Source organism: Prinia subflava, chromosome 4 (genome assembly GCF_021018805.1).
Source record: "Prinia subflava isolate CZ2003 ecotype Zambia chromosome 4, Cam_Psub_1.2, whole genome shotgun sequence".
In the NCBI taxonomy this organism is placed as follows: Eukaryota; Metazoa; Chordata; class Aves; order Passeriformes; family Cisticolidae; genus Prinia; species Prinia subflava.
This window is the reverse complement of record NC_086250.1, coordinates 25,733,748-25,754,020: the sequence shown is the minus strand read 5'-3', so window position 1 is coordinate 25,754,020 and position 20,273 is coordinate 25,733,748. Positions and strand designations below refer to the sequence as shown.

The following is a 20,273-nucleotide window of genomic DNA, read 5'->3' as shown; positions in this document are numbered from 1 at the left end:
CAGCGGCAACAGCACCCAAACGCGGCCCGGGCAAACAAAACAAGCGCTTGAGCTGGGCTCGCCGCCTGCTTTATATACAACTCGGGCGGAGCGGCAGCGCCTCTTGTGATTGGCTGCGAGAGAGCAAGCGTTCGACAGCCAATGGAAAAGCGAATCCAGACGTGTCCAATAGCGAATCCCGGCGCTGTGCGCGGAGCTTGAGGCGGGCCAATAGCGATGCGGCGATGTCGGTGGCGCTGCTATAAAGGCGGCACTCGAGGCGGTGCGCTGTGGCGAGCTGTTAGTCGCTGTGCTTAGTGAGGGACTGAGGTGCGTTTGCTGCGATGCCCGAGCCGGCCAAGTCCGCCCCCGCGCCCAAGAAGGGCTCCAAGAAGGCGGTCACCAAGACGCAGAAGAAGGGCGACAAGAAGCGCAAGAAGAGCCGCAAGGAGAGCTACTCCATCTACGTGTACAAGGTGCTGAAGCAGGTGCACCCCGACACGGGCATCTCGTCCAAGGCCATGGGCATCATGAACTCCTTCGTCAACGACATCTTCGAGCGCATCGCCGGCGAGGCGTCGCGCCTGGCGCACTACAACAAGCGCTCCACCATCACGTCGCGGGAGATCCAGACGGCCGTGCGCCTGCTGCTGCCCGGCGAGCTGGCCAAGCACGCCGTGTCCGAGGGCACCAAGGCGGTCACCAAGTACACCAGCTCCAAGTAAAAAGGATTTTAAGTTAGAACCCAAACGGCTCTTTTAAGAGCCACCCACCTTTTCAGCAAAAGAGTTGATGCTGTGGCGAGTTTTAGCTGTCTGGTTCATTTTTATTTACGGGAGGGGTTAGGGGAGGGAGTTGGGAAATGTCCAGTTACGGTGGAAAGGTAGTGAAAATTTCAAGGATAACAGGATTTGCAGCGTCAGTGGTAAGCAGCTATGTCCTGCATCTGCCACAACGACCCCGAGGATCTTCATAAGTCGTCGCTTAAAACCCTAGGAGCCCGCTTTTCGTGTATGTAGTGTAGGAGCGGCGGGTTAAAAATAAATACTGTCGGTACTCTCAGCGGTCAAGACAGATGTTCTTACCGCTGGTACGTGCTGTTTTCCGCTTAAGCTACGCTTACAAAAGACTGAATCGGAGGCACGCAGGGCACAGGCGATTGTAGACGACCCTGTATTTCAGTTCTCTGTTTATGAGCAAAAGGCTCTGAGATGCATGCCCGCTCTCCTTCACTACCCCCAGAATATATTTTCGCAGGCAAACGGGGAGGGGAAGCAGGAGGCTGCTCTGCCTTTTCGGTCCCGAAGTGCACAGTCCCGCACAGGGGTAGCACCTAGCACAGACTCCCCAGTGTGCCTCTTGCCCGCCTTTCGTTCGCCTCTCTGTCCACCGCCGATACCCCGCGCCCCGTAAACGCCGCCGCCCAGCAGCGGACGGGGCTGGGGGCGGGCGGGCAGAACCGGGGCCGCGCCACCGCCGCCGCGCTCGGTCCGACCTGAGTGAGGACTGCGCCCAGCCACCACCCCACCCCCTCCCTCCCCGCGTGTGGGGCGGGCCCGGCCGCCTCACGCACCGCCCCACACGGCGCTGATTTGTGCCGCTCGCGGCTCGCAGCCCGCGCGTCACCGGGGCGCGGCGCTTCCACCGGGCCGAGGCAGCAGCCGGGAAAGCTCGGCTTGGCCAGGGAAGTCGGCTGCCGTCTGCGCCTTCAGCCTTTCTGCCGCGGCCCTGACCCGAACGCGGCTACTGAGCGGGAAGAAACCGCGAGCCCTCGCGGAAGGAGGCGGCTGCCGGCGGCAGCTTTAGCCAGCGGTCCCGAGGTCGGGGATGAACGCGAGCGGAGGGCTTTGAAAAAAGAGGGGGGGCCCGAGGCTCGGGCAGTGAGATTGTGTTGTAGTGCTCGCCCGCGGCGCTGCCGCCCTTCTGGCTTGCAAGGCGCTGTTGGAAGGCGGCAGGGGCGGGGCGAGGACGGGGCGCGTTTCCCGCCCCGGAGGCGGGGCTTTTCCGAGGCTGGCGCGAAGCGTCCAATGGCAGCCGGCCGGTGTCGCGCGGGCGGCCAATGGGAGCGGGCGCGGGTGCTATAAATAGCGGCGCGGCGGCGCTGCGGTTGTAGTGCGGGCTGCGCCGAGTTTGGGGTGAGCGTTGTGTCCTGCTGCTGGGCGATGGCGCGTACGAAGCAGACGGCGCGGAAGTCGACGGGCGGGAAGGCGCCCCGCAAGCAGCTGGCCACCAAGGCTGCCCGCAAGAGCGCGCCGGCCACGGGCGGCGTCAAGAAGCCGCACCGCTACCGGCCCGGCACGGTGGCGCTGCGCGAGATCCGGCGCTACCAGAAGTCCACGGAGCTGCTGATCCGCAAGCTGCCCTTCCAGCGCCTGGTGCGCGAGATCGCGCAGGACTTCAAGACCGACCTGCGCTTCCAGAGCTCGGCCGTCATGGCGCTGCAGGAGGCCAGCGAGGCCTACCTGGTGGGGCTCTTCGAGGACACCAACCTGTGTGCCATCCACGCCAAGCGCGTCACCATCATGCCCAAGGACATCCAGCTGGCCCGCCGCATCCGCGGCGAGCGTGCCTGAGTCTAGTCGCAGGCGATTGCGGCAAGTCACGTGGACCCAAAGGCTCTTTTCAGAGCCACTACGTGCACACCTTAAAGAGCTGCTGTGCTGCTAACGAATACCGCTATGCAGGGTGTGGGAAATCACGGAGAAGCTTTGAGTCCAATGGGTTAAAACAGAGGTGACTTGTTAAAAGCCAAGGGTTTCTGTAATACAAGCTGCATTGTCAGTAAACGTTGTTGAAACATTCTGTAAATATGCTCTACATATGACCAAACTGCAGAGGGCCTTTGTAAATTACTTCCTAGATCTTAGCTATAGAAAAACCACTGAGCATGTATTACATTCCATCTCTATTCTCATTTAAAGATGTGGCCAGGCAGTCACAGGGATATAAACTGTTCTGCCATAACTGTATAAACCAAACATTTTTTCTCTTGTTTTTTCATCCTTTCTCCAGGATTGCTCATTAAACACCAGCTGTTTCAAAGATCGGTAGAACAATAAGGGTAACTTCTATCACATATCAGTACTATACAGCTTAATTCTGCGCGCATGTACTGACTAGAAGAGCCTCTAGCTCTAGGTGAAGCTGTTTCTATGGATTGGACATTGCCTGTTACATGACTTCCTAATACTCACACAATTACTCTACAGCGAGCCTTCTTCCCCCAGCCACTGAAACTCAAAACGTTTAAATGCAGCGCCACAGCTCTTTAAGGTGTGCGCGTAATGGCTCTGAAAAGAGCCTTTGGGTCTATGTAGGCGGCAGTAGAACACTTAAGCACGCTCGCCGCGGATGCGGCGGGCCAGCTGGATGTCCTTGGGCATGATGGTGACGCGCTTGGCGTGGATGGCACACAGGTTGGTGTCCTCGAAGAGCCCCACCAGGTAGGCCTCGCTGGCCTCCTGCAGCGCCATGACGGCCGAGCTCTGGAAGCGCAGGTCGGTCTTGAAGTCCTGCGCGATCTCGCGCACCAGGCGCTGGAAGGGCAGCTTGCGGATCAGCAGCTCCGTGGACTTCTGGTAGCGCCGGATCTCGCGCAGCGCCACCGTGCCGGGCCGGTAGCGGTGCGGCTTCTTGACGCCGCCCGTGGCCGGCGCGCTCTTGCGGGCAGCCTTGGTGGCCAGCTGCTTGCGGGGCGCCTTCCCGCCCGTCGACTTCCGCGCCGTCTGCTTCGTACGCGCCATCGCCCAGCAGCAGGACACAACGCTCACCCCAAACTCGGCGCAGCCCGCACTACAACCGCAGCGCCGCCGCGCCGCTATTTATAGCACCCGCGCCCGCTCCCATTGGCCGCCCGCGCGACACCGGCCGGCTGCCATTGGACGCTTCGCGCCAGCCTCGGAAAAGCCCCGCCTCCGGGGCGGGAAACGCGCCCCGTCCTCGCCCCGCCCCTGCCGCCTTCCAACAGCGCCTTGCAAGCCAGAAGGGCGGCAGCGCCGCGGGCGAGCACTACAACACAATCTCACTGCCCGAGCCTCGGGCCCCCCCTCTTTTTTCAAAGCCCTCCGCTCGCGTTCATCCCCGACCTCGGGACCGCTGGCTAAAGCTGCCGCCGGCAGCCGCCTCCTTCCGCGAGGGCTCGCGGTTTCTTCCCGCTCAGTAGCCGCGTTCGGGTCAGGGCCGCGGCAGAAAGGCTGAAGGCGCAGGCGGCAGCCGACTTCCCTGGCTAAGCCGAGCTTTCCCGGCTGCTGCCTCGGCCCGGTGGAAGCGCCGCGCCCCGGTGACGCGCGGGCTGCGAGCCGCGAGCGGCACAAATCAGCGCCGTGTGGGGCGGTGCGTGAGGCGGCCGGGCCCGCCCCACACGCGGGGAAGGAGGGGTGGGGGTGGTGGCTGGGCGCAGTCCTCACTCAGGTCGGACCGAGCGCGGCGGCGGTGGCGCGGCCCCGGTTCTGCCCGCCCGCCCCCAGCCCCGTCCGCTGCTGGGCGGCGGCGTTTACGGGGCGCCGGGTATCGGCGGTGGACAAAGAGGCGACCGAAAGGCGGGCAAGAGGCACACTGGGGAGTCTGTGCTAGGTGCTACCCCTGTGCGGGACTGTGCACTTCGGGGCCCGAAATCGCATACTGATGGGAGGGAAGGAGCGAAGGCATCCATCTGGGGGCTTTTTGCTCAAAAACTAAAGAGCTTAGATAGAAGAGCACAGGGCCGTCTGGAATCGCCTGTGAGTTGAATAATCCCGATTTCACCGTCATCCATTTGCATAGCTCAACAGGGAAACAGCACGTACTGACTGTCAGGAACAGATTTTTTTCGGACGTTTTGAGACCACCGACTGCACTTGCTTGTCTAACTCACTGCCCCCAAACCATACATGTCCTAAAAGTGGGTTCCCAGAGTTTTTAAAGGGAATATTGAACGTTCCCTTTTCCACTGAAGCAGACGTAGAACACATTCTTTTACTACCAACAACACATGTCCCAGTTTCCTTACAATTTACAATGCTTTCACACCATAACCTTTCTTTTCTGGAAAAAAAACAAACAACAAAACAACAAACTGGACAGGAGAGTATAGATCACCATAGCATTAGCTCTCTCATTGAAAAGATGGTCTAGGAGATCTGGCACAGGGCACAGAAGCCGCTTACTTTGATCTGGTGTATTTGGTGAGAGCCTTGGTGTGCTCAGAGACGGATGTTGTTTCACCCTGCCAGCTACATGCTCCGTTCGGGTGCGGGGTGGTTTACAACATGGGATTGCTGAGCAATGGGAGTTCTCCTGGGCTGTAGAGAGATGTAGTCGTCGTCTCCCCAGATCCATGTGCGTGGATATTTGTGCTTCCTGGGTATCAAAATCCAGTGTTTTCCACGTGGAACGTAGAGGTGGGGACACCACGGGCGCAGAGTGAGGTGATGTCTTCTGCGGGTGCTGAGGAATATGCATATATTGGGGAAGAGCAAGGCGAAGTGTTTGCTGTTTTAAGCACAGAGCGATGCATCTTGTCATCGGGAGAGGAGAGATCCATGCCCCATCAGGTGCTGACTGAGGTGTGTGCCAGCCGGTGCAGAGTGATGTGTGTGTTGGGTGGCGTGGAGCAATGAGTGTATAGGGAAGCAGCAGAGGGCTGTGTCCGTTTGTCGAGGATCAGAATGATCCCCCTGTCGGGGAAGACCAAAACCATGTGCTATCAGGTGCTGAACAATGTTTGTCAGCTGTTGCTGACACAGAACGATCTGTGTGTTTGCTGAGCTCAGAAGGTACTGTATGTTGTAGGGAACAGAGGAATGTATGTGTCAGGGGATGCAGAGGGCTCTGTGTGTCGAGACATAAGGCTAATGTGGATTGAGAGTGCTGAGCAATGTGTTTCTGGCAGCAGGTGGGGAGTGTGTGGGGACAATGGTGAAGAGTGACTCAAAGATATGGGACTGTCATGGGCTGCATGCATCATCGGGCGCAGGGTGATTGGTTTGTAAAACAGTGCAGAGAGATGTGCTTTCCTTCAGGAATGAAGCCATACATGTGTAAATCGGCAGTGATGTGTGTGTGTGCATGGACAATGCCCATGTCATTGGGAGGAGAGCAGTGTGTGTTTCAGGAGGTGCAGAGTGGTGGCAGCACTGGTGGCGAGGAGACACATCTATGTCCGGGGGGGGTGGCACGATGATGTTGGTGCTGGGGAGTGTAAATCTAATTTGTTTTTCAGGGTGCGCAGTCTTTTTCGGGATCATAGAGCTATGTGTACTTTAGACACACACTGTGAGTATGTTTGCATATCATTAATGGTAAACATATTATGGAACGTTTAGAAAGTGGAGGGTGTGTATGCTGAACAAAGCAGAGTACTGAAACACAGCAATGGGCTGTGGAGAGAAGAGGTCACTGTAATAAGAATCCCGTGCTGGGGCTCCTGAGCACTCAGAAGAAGACATCAAGTCTCCCTTCTCCCACCTCTTGACATGGGAGTGTATGTTGTGCAATTCACTAGATCATAATTTACCAGTTCCAGTCTGTGTTTCTTCAGTCGAGCTCGCACAAGCTGCAACGGCACAGTGAGAGGTGAAAACCTTCTGCATTTCCGTGTTCCTGTTTGCCGAGCACAGTGCTGCCCTCCCCGCCCTCTTGCCCGAAGCTCCCTTAGCTGTCGGACCCTCCCCTGCTCAGCCAAGGGAAGATGAGCTGGTCACGAAGGTGCCCACTGTGATTAGGAGCTCAACGACAGCGCTCAGCCTAAAGCCGCGGCTAGTTCCGCTCTGGCCCCAGCGCTGCGCTTCACCGTGCTCTGCTTGCAGCCGCGCTCCCAGCCTCTCTCCGCACCTGGCTTTCAGACTGAGATTTTAATTACACACACATTCCCTTGACGAATTCGTATCTGTTTCATGCAGCTATGCCTTTCTAGAGACATTGGTTTTAAGGGGGTTAATTACTTTCTTTTTCTTGACTCTTTGCAGGAAGCCCTTGAACTGTCATGCTTGAGGCCCCCAAATTAACATTTAATAGGCTTCCAAGGTCTGTGTGGGCTTCCAAGGTCTTTGAGGAGTTGTACTCAGTCCCACAGTTGTACTCGTGTCCTGGAGGAGTTCCTTTCCCCAGCTGCTGCAGCCTGGTTAACCTGTCCTGTCCAGGTGGGACTGCCATGGGGCTGACAGCAAACCTCACCTTGCTTTTCCTCTTGGTACTAAGTCTCTGTCTTGTCTGGGTGTTGAGTAAAAAGTGATTGTTTGTGGAAGTTTTCTACATGTGGGAACTGCTGAAACAAATGCTATGTCTTATCTTGTATGGGAAATATTGGACTCCTCCTCAGATCCTCCCTGTCTCTCCATTTGTCACTGCCGAAATCTGTGGAATACAACACACACAGGAAATAGCCACAAATAGAGAACTTGTTTAGGGGAACCTGCAATGGTCAGGTTCAGGGCCGAATCACAGTAGGACCCTGACTGTCAATCTGCTTGCTTATTGTCTGCCTTCACTGTCTACATTTTCCCATGCAGGTCTGGCACACTTCATCTCCTCTCCTCAGCGGCTGCAGCTGCAGCTTCGGACCCCATGCACTCACAGGACCGTGGGAGAGATGTCTGGCTGGGGCAGGAGGGAACCTCTGGCACAGCCCACAGTGAAGGGGCGGCACGGAGTTCTTCGTGTGCCTCAGCTCCTTGAAGTGTGGAGGAGTGTGTTCCTTTCAGCAGTCCAAAGCCTCCTCCCAGCCTTCACAACGGGCAGACTGCTGCACTCAGGGGCATGCTCCACCCCATCCCCTTCTGTCAGTGGCACCCCTGTGCACAGATTTGGCCATGAAGCCACGCTTCACCTAATCAACAAATCAGCTATCACTAGCTGATCTTCTGTGTTATCCTTAGCTTTCCAAGAACAATTACATACAGCCTCCTAAAGTGAAAATATCTTGGCATGGGATGGGGGGAAAATTCCTCTTCTCAGTGACAGTATGAAATGCTTTCTCTTTTCAAAACTACAACAACCACCATGGACATAAACAAATATTTTACCAACCACCTTAATTTTGCTTGCATATGATCTAGAAAAGTTTCATGGTCCCAGGATTTTTTTTTTTTTTTTAGATGAGGAGAATCTAAATTAAAACAGTCTTCTTGATGGATTTTTGCAGATGGGTTGTCTCTCTGCCACGGATTGCCTGTTAAAGTCTTCTCCCTAATATGCACTGGTGCATATGGCATTTTACAAGAGGAAAAAAGCTAAGTGCCATGGAAAAAGATAGTGAGTAACAGCTGAGATCACCACCAGAAGGCATGGTTTAAAAACAAACACCCAAAACCACCATCAACAAAGAAATGCCCAATACACAAATATCCACACCCTCCGCCAAAAAAAAAAAAAACCCAAACCAACAAAACCTCATCACCAAAACAATAAAAACCACACTAATAAACCCATCCAAAATTGACCCCAGCAGTATAATCAGGGGTTTTTTTGGAGTTGCTTATTGAACTGCATCTTTAACAAACAAAACTGTAAGGGCCCCCATGGTTAGTTTGGTGTCTTTCTAGAAAAAAATTCATTGAGGATCTGTAAATGAGTAAGCTGAACGCATTGCTCAGGGTAGATGTATCCACATGATTTTAAGGAAATGGGAATAGCAAAGACAAAGAAAAGCATTTGCACATTTCAGACAGAGATTTAAACACCCTTTTGTTCTTGTAAAATATTGTCTTTCCCTCAGGAGCAGCCTACAGAGATATTTGACCAGTCTGTTGCTCTCCTAACTTCTTCTGTGCTTTCAGCTTTATGGAATAACTGAATCCCTGAACACAGAATGACATTTGGAAGGAAATTTGGTCCCCATTGCCAGTTCCACATGATGGAAAATCTGACCCTGGGCTGGAAGTGCAGAGCAAAAATACACCACAGTAACAATGTACAGGCAGATTTCATTGCAGTTCTGCTTGTGCTTCTGTATCCAAGAGGCCTCTGTTCCCATTAGGGAAACATACTTCTTGTTGGTTAGACATCTATTCTCTCTTTTCATTTGCCAGGCTTGAAGGTAACTTGTTTTTCAAGTTTTCTCAAACTTGAAACTCTGCAGTCCACCCGCTGATTTTAACACCTTGACTTTGTGGTTGCCTTCAGTCTCAGGTTTTACCTTCCATGTTGTGCCTGTGCATCTCTGACTCCACTGGCTCCGCTTTCCCACCTCATACCAGCCCCATCCTTGCAGACTTACTCAGTGATCCAGGATCGTGTGGCTGTACCCAGTCACCATCACAATCCCTGCCCCACTCACCATGTGCATTAAATATTAAAAAGAGTTTTAGTAATTCAACTGATTGATTGATTGATCTGAACTGACTCTTGAAATTATCCTTTGACTGAGTTCAGAAATTATCAAAAACTTGGCAGTCTGGGATGATCAAGGAACTATTTCTCTCTTGCTTTGAACCAAAATAAAACTGTTGAAAAAATCTGAGTATTTTCCTAAGAAGGTTATTTAAAAAAAAAGCAAGCTGTATCTGTGTAAGACCTAAATTTCCTGCATAATGCCTACTATAACTCTGCCCATGAATTTTTTTTTATGTTTAGAGATTGCAGTTCTGTCTGTGGCCTTTAAATCTCTATGAATACCAAGAATTTTTGTCATGGGGAGGAGTCCTTTGCTGTAAACTGAACAGTATGTAATTATAAATTCTTCCCTATTGAGACATGAAGTTTTCTTACTCCTGTAATAATGTATTATGGTTTAGAATATTGTAATAAATCAGTTTTTAAATAAAATCCATCATGCATGGATAAAAGATGTCTTTCAAATCACACAAAGTCTGCAATTACATCAAGGGCAGGTTTGAGCTGCCATGAATAACTCTCGGACTTTAGTTATGGGGGTTTTTTTGTACCAGAACCACCCAAAAGTCAGAATGGATTTATCTGCACAACCTATATGAAGTATCACTGCTCAGTAGTACAAGCATCAGGAAGGACTTGAGAAAATATTGAAGTTAATGTGCTGACTTAGGCACCCCCAGGTGGAAAACATGGTAATGGGGCTTTGCAGCGACAGGCTTCATGCATGACTTGATCACCCTATTTGAAACAGGCACAGATAGGCTGCACGCCTGCCTCCTCAGCTGCATCTGAGATGGATATCTCCATATATCCTCCTAAGCAAACACTGAAAGTCAGTCACAAGTTATAGTTCACTCAGTGAGATTAATCATAAGACTGAAGTGCTGAAATTGATGGCTATAAACTGTTCACAGGGGTCAGGAAAGAGGGGTGGGGGCAGATTGTCTTCCACGTAAAAAAAAATAGTGGATTGATTGAAAAGAACTGTGTCAGAAAAACAGTGATGAACAGCTGAGAGCTTCTGGGTACAGAACTAGAGTCCAAGCCAAAAAAGGAAACCTCGCAGTTGTATTTACCACAGGCCACAGAAGAAGGAGGATGCTGATGAAGCTTCTTTCTTCAACTACAGGTGCCCTCATATTCATAGGCTCCTGTTGGGGAATGTCAATCAACGTGACATCTGCTTGAAATGTTGCAAAGAAAGCCATGAATTATCCAGGAGGCTCCTAGAGCATGCTGAAGATATTTTTTTATCCAGGTGAAAGGAAGTCCAACCAGAGGAGGAGCACTACTCAACCTGTTCTTGCCAACAAAAATTAAGTAATTGAAGAGGTCGAGAATAGTGGTAACCTGGGCTGCTGCCTGAGCCCAGACCTATCAGAAATTTGAGGGATATGGGCCACGCAAACCACAGAGACAAGATATTTAATTTAGTAAGTATCCAGTTGCTTAAGAAAATAGGATATGGAAACTGTCCTCAGAGATCAAGGAGAAGGACAGACCTGAAAGTTAAGGTCTCTCTTTCTCATCTCCCAAGTCTGTGAAACTCAAGGGATAGACTAGGCAAACAGTCCCCTCCCTACTGTAAGAAAAGAACAGGTTCAAGACCATTTGAGGAACCTGAATATACACAAAACCATGGCACCTAAGGGGATTCATCCCAGAGTTTTCAGGGACTTAGCAGATATAATTTCAATACAGATATTGTTTAATATTTTCATTAGTAACATAGTGGGGGAGCAAGTGCACCCTCAGCAGGTTTGTGGGTGACACCATGCTCAGTGGTGCCATTGATTCGCTGGAGGGCAGGGATACCGGGCAGAGGGACCTTGACAGGCTTGAGGAGTGGACCCACACGAATCTCATCAATGTCAAATGCATGGCCCTGCACCCACGTCAGGGCCATTCTAAATATCAGTACAGACTGCAGGATGAACTGATTGTAAGCAGCCCTGCATAGAAAGACTCAGAGATATGGGTGCATGAAAATTTGGACGTGAGGTGGCAATGTGCATTTGCTGCTCAGAAAGCTAGTTGAATCCTGGGCTGCATAAACAAAGAACAGCTAGCAGGTTGAGGGAGGTGATTCCCTCCATTTGCTTCACTCTAATAAGATCTCACCTGGAGTACTGCATCTACCTCTGGGGTCCCCAGTACAAGAAAGACTTGGAGGAGGTCCACAGGAGGGCCATGAAAATGATCAGGGAACTTGAACACCTCTCACATGAGGAAAGGCTGAGAGCAGTGGTTGTTAGGCATGGAGAAGACAATGCTCTGGGCAGACCTCAGTGTGGCCTTTCGATATATGAAGAGCACTTATAAGAAAGACAGAGAAAGACTTTTCACCAGGGCCTGTATTGACAGGGCAAGGGGTAAAGTTTTAAAAGTGAAATAAGTTATATTTAGATAGGTTCCAAGGAAGAAATTTTTTCATTATGAAGTGGGACACACTGGAACAAGTTGTCAAGAGAAGTTGTTGATGCCTTCAATCGAAGATCTCAAAGCCACGTGGAATAAGTCTTTGAGCAACTTGGTCTAGTGAAGGATGTCCTTGCCCATGACAATGATGTTGGTCTAGATAATCTTTGAAGGACCCTTCCAACACAAACTGTGCTATGATTCCATAGTTCACCAAGTCACATGGGCTCATAGGAAAGACCTTCCTGAAAGCACTTATCCAAACCAGAACAGGAGATAAGGGAGTTTTGAATTCCTGACTGAACTTTGGAAAAATTTCATAGAATCATGGCATCATAAAGTATGCTGAGTTGGATGGGACCCATCAGCACCATCAATTCCAACTTCTGGCCATGTGCAGGACACCCCAAGAGTCACACCATGTGCCTGAGTATGTTGTCCAAATGCTTCTTGAGCTCTGTCAGGCTGGTACTGTGACCATTGCCCTAGGGAGCCTGTTCCAGTGCCCAAACACCCTCTGGATAAAAAAGTTTTTCCTGACATCCAACCTAAATCTCCCCTGACTCAGCTTCATGGCATTTCCTTGAGTCCTGTCACTGATTACAGGAGTGAAGAAATCAGTGCCTGCTCCTGCTCTTCCCCTCATGAGGAAGCTGCAGACTGTGATGAGTTCTCCCCTCAGATTCCTCCAGGCTGAAGAGACCAAGTGACCTCAGCTGCTCCTCATACAGCTTCCCCTCAAGGTTCTTCACCATCCTTGTGCCCCTTCTTCAGATGCTTTCTAATCACTTAATGTCTTTTTTTACTGTGGCACCGAAACTGCCCCCAGCACTGGAGGTGAGGCTACCCCAGTGCCCAGCAGAGGGGACAATCCCCTCCCTTGCCCAGCTGGCCATGCTGTTCCTGATTCACCCCAGGACAGGGCTGGCCCTCCTGGCTGCCAGGGCACTGCTGACTCATGTTCAACTTGCCATCACGCAGGACCCCCAGGTCCCTTTCCATGGCACTGCTCTCCAGCATCTCATTCCTCAGTCTGTACACACAACCAGGATTGCCCTGTCTGAGATGCGGATTCTGGCACTTGCCCTTATTAAACTTCAAATTGTCTATGATTGCCCATCTCTCCAATTTGTTGAGGTCTCTCTGCAGGGCCTCTCTGCACTCGAGGGAATTGACAACTCCTCCCAGTTTAGTGCCAATGTTTAGTATTTCTTTGAGCTCTGCATCCAAGTTGATAATGAAGATGCTGAAGAGAATTGAGTGAGGATGGAGCCCTGCAGAACCCTACTAGCCACAGCCTAGTGTTACCCTAGTCATTCTAACTCTTTGTGCCTGACGTGGAAGAACCAGCCTAGCCGAAATACTGGTTCCTTGCAGAAGGGAGTGTCTGATTACAATTACCCTGCTTTTCCTCAAAGCAGAGGGGGTCTTGATGTGGGGTGCAGATGGTGGCGGTTTAGGAAGCCCCTCTATCCCAGAAGGGCTCACTTCACCAGCTGTCTGGTCTTCTATTTCCAGGGCCTCATACCTGTTGTAGAAGGTGCCAGTCCTTCTTGTTACGTTTTCGGAAGGAGGGGGAAGGTTCCTCCTGGTCCACCACTTCCAAATATCTCTGTCCACTGTATTCAAAGAGTGTTCTGTTACCAGAAGGATCAAAGAAATCACAACCTGTGTTCCTGATCTTCCAACCAATCAGCACAAGGCCAACTGGTATTTAATAAATGGTCACTTAGCTTGACAACTTTTTTTAAGTAGAAAATAGAAGACAGAAGTAATTTTGTTTTTACTGAGCACATCATAGTATTTGAAGTAATTATTTTTTTAAAGTAAGTTCACCCATTAATTAAAGAAATTAAACATATTTCTCCTTCCTTCCTCCACCTGAAAACATTTGCAAGATCTCTTCCCATTTCCTTCTTTGCTTAGCCTAAAGATAACTGCATGTAGTTGTGAAAAACAAAATTTTACATGTCCAGATAGGCGGTCAAAATTTTGGAGGACCAGGAAAAGGAACTATTAGGAAAACACATAGAATGCTCCAGGAATGTGCTGCTACATCAGGTGTTTGGACGTAGGATAGAGGCCTAGCCTAAACCTGGGAAAATGCAGTTGCAAATGTTCAAAAGAATTTAAAGGCAAAGGAACTAGTGACCCCGAGTGATTAGAATGGATTTAGATACAGAATTTGAAGGAAATATGTATGCTACAGAATTATCACCCAGATATTTCTCCCCAGAGTTGTGTATCCTTACCAAGAGATTCACTTCTGTGCCAATGTAGTTCACAACCCGAAATTCACAGTGGATTCAGCAGGTGAAACTACTACGAAATACAGCATCAAGCCAAAACCAAATCCACATAATCATCTGTTTTCAGCTTCTCTCACATGATGTTATTCTGCTGGTTGTCTTCCCTGTTAAAAAAGCCTCTCTGAAATGCCACCACATCTCTTGACAGTCTTTAAGTACACCTCAGTCAAGACAACCTAATACCACTGACATGATCATAAAACTGACCCCATCATCATCAAACCTTCACAAGACAGTATGTGATATTCTGACATCAAAAGATAAAAGAAGACAAATGACTGCATTTACACTCATGTAAATCAATCACCTGGGTCTCCAGTTCTTTCCCACAGTGTTTAAACATGACTATCCAGTTGCTATCCAACTCATCTCCAGAAAAAATATTTTTTATGTATATTCAATTGATCCCACATCACAATAGTCATACTTTGCGAAAAGCCATGCCATTTCTTTTCTCAGCAGTTCTGAGGAGAAAACTATTCGCTTAAATCACTTGAATTACATTATTTTGTTAAAGAAATGCCTGCAGATTTATGTGTTTTTCATAACAAAAATATGTGCATTGTATTTTGATTTTTTCTTCTTATAAAATTGCTGATTATGGCTGGCAAAATTCCTGAATTAAAATGTAAAAGTAAGAGGAAAAATAAACACTACCTTAAAATAAGACCATACAAATGAGCAGGTTTATCTACTGTGAATCATAGAAATAAGTATTTTTGAGAAAAACTGGGAATATAGTTCATTAAAATATTAATACAAAGGCACAGAAAGCCCAGGGGACAGCAATTTGTATATGTTATTCTGGGATTTTTCAAGATAGCTGATTATTTAAGAGAGCTGCCTTTCATGTTCATGTTTCTGGAGACTTTCTTTTATTTTTTACCAAGTCCTACTAGAGGTAAATAGGGCACTATGTACAAAGGTGTCATCATTTTGAAGAAAGGAAATTGTGTTGTGGAAAACAGCTCATAACCCAGATACAGAGCCGAGGGATTACCTTGTGTTACTTGTATCTTTTCAAAGCTAATTTACTCTAAAATAAGGTCTCGAGATTACCCCCAATTTGCAGCACAACGATGAAAAACCCTCTCAGAAACATGTATCCGATGTCACCGAGACAGTGGTGTCAGAAGAAAAGTTTTAATTCAAAAGGAGAAATAAAACTCTTAAGGTCCAACTCTGTGCAATCGCCGTACTTGGGGATTACTGACTTACCTGAAACTCATTCCAAGTCTCGGTTGAAAGAAACGTCGGAAGACAAAAAATATTCTCTGTCCTCACCAAGAATGTTAAGAAACGGGAAGCCGCGGTCCAGGTTTTTTTCAGTAAAACGCACTTTTTTCAGAGGGAGGAAACACAAGGCGGGCGGCAGGGAGCGGGGCGGGGTGAGGGGCGGGCTCGGGAGCGCAGCAATCAGCGCCCGCCGCGCTGCTGTAGAAGGAGGAGCCACCGGTGCGGCCGCAGCCGCGTTCACGCCGCGCTGCCATGGCCGAGAGCGCGCCCGCGCGCGGCGCCAAGGCCGCCGCCAAGAAGCCGAAGAAGGCGGCGAGCGGCTCCAAAGCCCGCAAGCCCGCGGGGCCCAGCGTCACCGAGCTGATCACCAAGGCCGTGTCCGCCTCCAAGGAGCGCAAGGGGCTCTCCCTGGCCGCGCTCAAGAAGGCGCTGGCCGCCGGCGGCTACGATGTGGAGAAGAAAAACAGCCGCATCAAGCTGGGGCTCAAGAGCCTCGTCAGCAAGGGCACCCTGGTGCAGACCAAGGGCACCGGCGCCTCCGGCTCTTTCCGCCTCAGTAAGAAGCCCGGAGAAGTGAAGGAAAAAGCCGCCCAAAAGAAAATTTCTGCAGCTAAGCCTAAGAAGCCGGCAGCCAGAAAGCCCTCCAGCGCCGCCAAAAAGCCGGAGAAGGTGGTGACAGCAAAGAAGAGCCCCAAGAAAGCCAAGAAGCCGGTGGACAGAAATGTAGCCAAGAGCCCGAAAAAAATAAAGGCTGCGAAGCCCAAGATAGTGGCGGCAGCAGCAAAGAGCCCGGCTAAGGCGAAGACGGTGAAGCCTAAAGTGGCTAAACCGAAAGCAGCCAAGAAGGCAGCTCCCAAAATGAAGTAAGCCTCTCAGAGAGCAAACTCTTGGCTCTTAATTTAAACCAAACGGCTCTTTTAAGAGCCACACAGTTTCTTTTAAACAACTGAAATTAGGCTTCTGGTTCCAAAAATTGATGATGTTCATGATTTTCGGATAAATTTTACTAGCCTTTATTTGTTAACTTTAATGCTTATTAAAGAGTAAGATTTGTGCATAATACATGTATAACACATGTATAAGAGAATAATTAAGGAACCAACTTTTTTTTTTTAATACTTAGAAGCAATTTAGCCCTTTACTGAAAAAGTGGGTGGCTCTGAAAAGAGCCTTTGGGTTTCTCTAGGTAAATTTTGCAGCCTCTGTTCTTCGGTGCTCACTTGGCTTTAGCCTTGTGGCTGTCAGTCTTCTTGGGCAGCAGCACGGCCTGGATGTTGGGCAGCACGCCGCCCTGCGCGATCGTCACCTTGCCCAGCAGCTTGTTGAGCTCCTCGTCGTTGCGGATGGCGAGCTGCAGGTGGCGGGGGATGATGCGCGTCTTCTTGTTGTCGCGGGCGGCGTTGCCCGCCAGCTCCAGGATCTCGGCCGTCAGGTACTCCAGCACGGCCGCCAGGTACACGGGCGCGCCGGCGCCCACGCGCTCCGCGTAGTTGCCCTTGCGCAGCAGGCGGTGCACGCGGCCCACGGGGAACTGCAGCCCGGCCCGCGACGAGCGCGACTTGGCCTTGGCGCGCGCCTTCCCGCCCTGCTTCCCGCGCCCGGACATCGCAGCGATTCAGCAACAGCAGCAGCAACAGCGGCAACAGCACCCAAACGCGGCCCGGGCAAACAAAACAAGCGCTTGAGCTGGGCTCGCCGCCTGCTTTATATACAACTCGGGCGGAGCGGCAGCGCCTCTTGTGATTGGCTGCGAGAGAGCAAGCGTTCGACAGCCAATGGAAAAGCGAATCCAGACGTGTCCAATAGCGAATCCCGGCGCTGTGCGCGGAGCTTGAGGCGGGCCAATAGCGATGCGGCGATGTCGGTGGCGCTGCTATAAAGGCGGCACTCGAGGCGGTGCGCTGTGGCGAGCTGTTAGTCGCTGTGCTTAGTGAGGGACTGAGGTGCGTTTGCTGCGATGCCCGAGCCGGCCAAGTCCGCCCCCGCGCCCAAGAAGGGCTCCAAGAAGGCGGTCACCAAGACGCAGAAGAAGGGCGACAAGAAGCGCAAGAAGAGCCGCAAGGAGAGCTACTCCATCTACGTGTACAAGGTGCTGAAGCAGGTGCACCCCGACACGGGCATCTCGTCCAAGGCCATGGGCATCATGAACTCCTTCGTCAACGACATCTTCGAGCGCATCGCCGGCGAGGCGTCGCGCCTGGCGCACTACAACAAGCGCTCCACCATCACGTCGCGGGAGATCCAGACGGCCGTGCGCCTGCTGCTGCCCGGCGAGCTGGCCAAGCACGCCGTGTCCGAGGGCACCAAGGCGGTCACCAAGTACACCAGCTCCAAGTAAAAAGAATTTTAAGTTAGAACCCAAACGGCTCTTTTAAGAGCCACCCACCTTTTCAGCAAAAGAGCTTTAATCTCTTTAGCTGTACCTTTGTTCATAGCATGTTTCCTGGTTTACTTTGTGATAAGTGCTTTACCCTAGATATCGGAAATTAATTTATCTAGTTAAATTAGAAATAAAAACCATCCTATTACGGTTTTTAGACTTGCATCTTGTTTTCTTTACTGATCCCAGATATTTGCTTATAAGCCGCCTTTTTTCCTGATATGCATGAGTTGCTTGAAATATTAAATGTTTAAAAAGAACCTTCCCTGTGCTGTTCATCTCCTATGTGCTGATAGTCAGCCGAAGACCTTTCTGAAAATAAAATGGAAAATACTAAATTGCTTTCTTCCCACCGGTTTTAGCTGTGGTCTCTCCCCTCTCGTATCCATACCACAGACCAATGCCCTATATTTCAATGGTGTATTCAAGAATTTATTAGTTTATAGAAGTACTTTTTTTTTTTTTTAGCTCTGTGCTTCATTTGTCTTCCGGATCTGATAAACGAAAGTAGTTAAATTCCTTAAAATATTAATCAGGCATTTACCTATTGATTAGTTTTACTATTGAAAGATTCCAAATAATGCTTGTTAGCGGCTTCAGAACTAAAAAGCATTCATACACAGTGGTTTCTTAGTCCCTGCTGCACCCTTATGGATCTGTCTGAATTTTTTGTAATTTTTTCGTTATACAGCATCGGGTTAAAGCGTCAGATTGAGATAGGTAGGAAAAACTGCCAACAGTGATGAAAAATTGGTCCCAAGGTAAGCTATGCAAGTGGGACTTCAAAGGCATAGAATTTAGAAAAGCAGAACTTACTGGATTCAGAACTTATGAAAAGTTAAATAACGTGTACGAAATAAAAGGGACAAAGTTCTTCAAATGAAAGAAGTGGTGGCTCTTAAAAGTCAGTCTGACCTAGAGAGAACAGAGACAACCAACGTAGACCCAAAGGGTGTTAGTTTAAGAGCCGCTACATGCATAATAAAAGGACTGTAGTACTGCTTTTAATCGAGCTTATTTTTTTTTTCATTGTAACGTGAGATTAAATAGTCCTGGCTTCTTCTTTTTTTTTTCCCCAAGTCTCATTATACCGAGTTCCTGCATGTTAAAATAATATTTTATAAAACCCCATAAGGTTCTAAATTTTATTCACTATTCATCCTCGAAGCTTTGCAGAAAGTAACGAGTTTTATGAACACAGGGTGAGGGCAAGAAAATCAGGAGGAGATGTGAAAATATACTCGGTCAAGGGCGGTAAACAGTCTTAATTAGAATAGTTTATATCACTATGACTCTGCCTGACGACACAGCTCTAAAGAAGGAAGGGCAAGTGTAGAAACGACTGTGCCTGCATTAGACCCGGGCTACAACTATACACTTAAACCTACCTGGCTTCACAAGAAGTAGAAAGATTGCTGACCCTCATGGCAATTTTTGCTTTCGTACCCGAAACTATTACTTACGGGAACTTTTATCAGCTTGTTCTGTAGATCATGGAACACGTGACGCAGTTCTGAAGTCCTCATTGCCTGAAAATCTCCTTAAACACTAAGCACTCTTCTCCCCAAATCACTATTAAGGGTACTCTGGTTCACGGCAGCGCCACAGCTCTTTTAAATGCGGATGTAGTGGCTCTGAAAAGAGCCTTTGGGTCCACGTGACTTGCCGCAATCGCCTGCGACTAGACTCAGGCACGCTCGCCGCGGATGCGGCGGGCCAGCTGGATGTCCTTGGGCATGATGGTGACGCGCTTGGCGTGGATGGCACACAGGTTGGTGTCCTCGAAGAGCCCCACCAGGTAGGCCTCGCTGGCCTCCTGCAGTGCCATGACGGCCGAGCTCTGGAAGCGCAGGTCGGTCTTGAAGTCCTGCGCGATCTCGCGCACCAGGCGCTGGAAGGGCAGCTTGCGGATCAGCAGCTCCGTGGACTTCTGGTAGCGCCGGATCTCGCGCAGCGCCACCGTGCCGGGCCGGTAGCGGTGCGGCTTCTTGACGCCGCCCGTGGCCGGCGCGCTCTTGCGGGCAGCCTTGGTGGCCAGCTGCTTGCGGGGCGCCTTCCCGCCCGTCGACTTCCGCGCCGTCTGCTTCGTACGCGCCATCGCCCAGCAGCAGGACACAACGCTCACCCCAAACTCGGCGCAGCCCGCACTACAACCGCAGCGCCGCCGCGCCGCTATTTATAGCACCCGCGCCCGCTCCCATTGGCCGCCCGCGCGACACCGGCCGGCTGCCATTGGACGCTTCGCGCCAGCCTCGGAAAAGCCCCGCCTCCGGGGCGGGAAACGCGCCCCGTCCTCGCCCCGCCCCTGCCGCCTTCCAACAGCACCTTGCAAGCCAGGAGAAGGGCGGCAGCGCCGCGGGCGAGCACTACAACACGGTCTCGCTGCCCGAGCCTCGGGCCCGCCCTCTTTTTTCCAAAGCCGCTCCGCTCGCGTTCATCCCCGGCCTCGGGACCGCTGGCTAAAGCTGCCGCCGGCAGCCGCCTCCTTCCGCGAGGGCTCGCGGTTTCTTCCTGCTCAGTAACCGCGTTCGGGTCAGGGCCGCGGCAGAAAGGCTGAAGGCGCAGACGGCAGCCGACTTCCCTGGCCAAGCCGAGCTTTCTCGGCTGCCGCCCCGGCCCGGTGGAAGCGCCGCGTCTCTCGC

At 50.8% G+C, this 20,273-nt stretch overlaps 6 protein-coding genes across 6 annotated transcripts; 4 read left to right on the top strand and 2 right to left on the bottom strand.

The window, feature by feature from the left end:
* Nucleotides 1-314: 314 nt before the first annotated feature.
* Nucleotides 315-795, top strand: LOC134549990 (histone H2B 1/2/3/4/6). Its single transcript, XM_063396179.1, has one exon. The coding sequence runs from the start codon at nucleotides 324-326 to the stop codon at nucleotides 702-704; it is 381 nt and encodes a 126-aa protein (XP_063252249.1). The 5' UTR covers nucleotides 315-323; the 3' UTR covers nucleotides 705-795.
* Nucleotides 796-2,078: 1,283 nt separating this feature from the next.
* Nucleotides 2,079-3,016, top strand: LOC134550000 (histone H3). Its single transcript, XM_063396190.1, has one exon. It carries the CDS (start codon nucleotides 2,142-2,144, stop codon nucleotides 2,550-2,552), a length of 411 nt encoding a protein of 136 aa, XP_063252260.1. The 5' UTR covers nucleotides 2,079-2,141; the 3' UTR covers nucleotides 2,553-3,016.
* Nucleotides 3,017-3,226: 210 nt separating this feature from the next.
* On the bottom strand, nucleotides 3,227-20,175 carry LOC134549443 (uncharacterized). Its single transcript, XM_063394988.1, has 6 exons — nucleotides 19,325-20,175; nucleotides 17,475-17,579; nucleotides 16,472-16,836; nucleotides 15,773-15,803; nucleotides 15,355-15,694; nucleotides 3,227-3,796 (listed from the first exon to the last, which is right to left on the bottom strand). Exons 1-6 carry the CDS (start codon nucleotides 19,727-19,729, stop codon nucleotides 3,312-3,314), a joined length of 1,731 nt encoding a protein of 576 aa, XP_063251058.1. The 5' UTR covers nucleotides 19,730-20,175; the 3' UTR covers nucleotides 3,227-3,311.
* LOC134549977 (histone H1.11L-like) lies at nucleotides 15,469-16,261 on the top strand. The gene has a single exon (XM_063396161.1). The coding sequence runs from the start codon at nucleotides 15,504-15,506 to the stop codon at nucleotides 16,116-16,118; it is 615 nt and encodes a 204-aa protein (XP_063252231.1). The 5' UTR covers nucleotides 15,469-15,503; the 3' UTR covers nucleotides 16,119-16,261.
* Nucleotides 16,403-16,857, bottom strand: LOC134549985 (histone H2A-IV). Its single transcript, XM_063396173.1, has one exon. It carries the CDS (start codon nucleotides 16,855-16,857, stop codon nucleotides 16,468-16,470), a length of 390 nt encoding a protein of 129 aa, XP_063252243.1. The 3' UTR covers nucleotides 16,403-16,467.
* Nucleotides 17,200-17,645, top strand: LOC134549989 (histone H2B 1/2/3/4/6). Its single transcript, XM_063396178.1, has one exon. The coding sequence runs from the start codon at nucleotides 17,209-17,211 to the stop codon at nucleotides 17,587-17,589; it is 381 nt and encodes a 126-aa protein (XP_063252248.1). The 5' UTR covers nucleotides 17,200-17,208; the 3' UTR covers nucleotides 17,590-17,645.
* Nucleotides 20,176-20,273: the final 98 nt, after the last annotated feature.

Coding starts and splice junctions, on each gene's coding strand:
- LOC134549989 (XM_063396178.1), top strand. CDS start 17,209: ATGCCCGAGCCGGCCAAGTCCGCCCCCGCGCCCAAGAAGGGCTCCAAG.
- LOC134549990 (XM_063396179.1), top strand. CDS start 324: ATGCCCGAGCCGGCCAAGTCCGCCCCCGCGCCCAAGAAGGGCTCCAAG.
- LOC134549977 (XM_063396161.1), top strand. CDS start 15,504: ATGGCCGAGAGCGCGCCCGCGCGCGGCGCCAAGGCCGCCGCCAAGAAG.
- LOC134549985 (XM_063396173.1), bottom strand. CDS start 16,857: ATGTCCGGGCGCGGGAAGCAGGGCGGGAAGGCGCGCGCCAAGGCCAAG.
- LOC134550000 (XM_063396190.1), top strand. CDS start 2,142: ATGGCGCGTACGAAGCAGACGGCGCGGAAGTCGACGGGCGGGAAGGCG.
- LOC134549443 (XM_063394988.1), bottom strand. CDS start 19,729: ATGGCGCGTACGAAGCAGACGGCGCGGAAGTCGACGGGCGGGAAGGCG. Junction 16,837..17,474: donor GGATCTCCCGCGACGTGATG/GTGGAGCGCTTG, acceptor CGCGGGAAGCAG/GGCGGGAAGGCGCGCGCCAA. Junction 15,804..16,471: donor AGCCACAAGGCTAAAGCCAA/GTGAGCACCGAA, acceptor CTTCTTACTGAG/GCGGAAAGAGCCGGAGGCGC.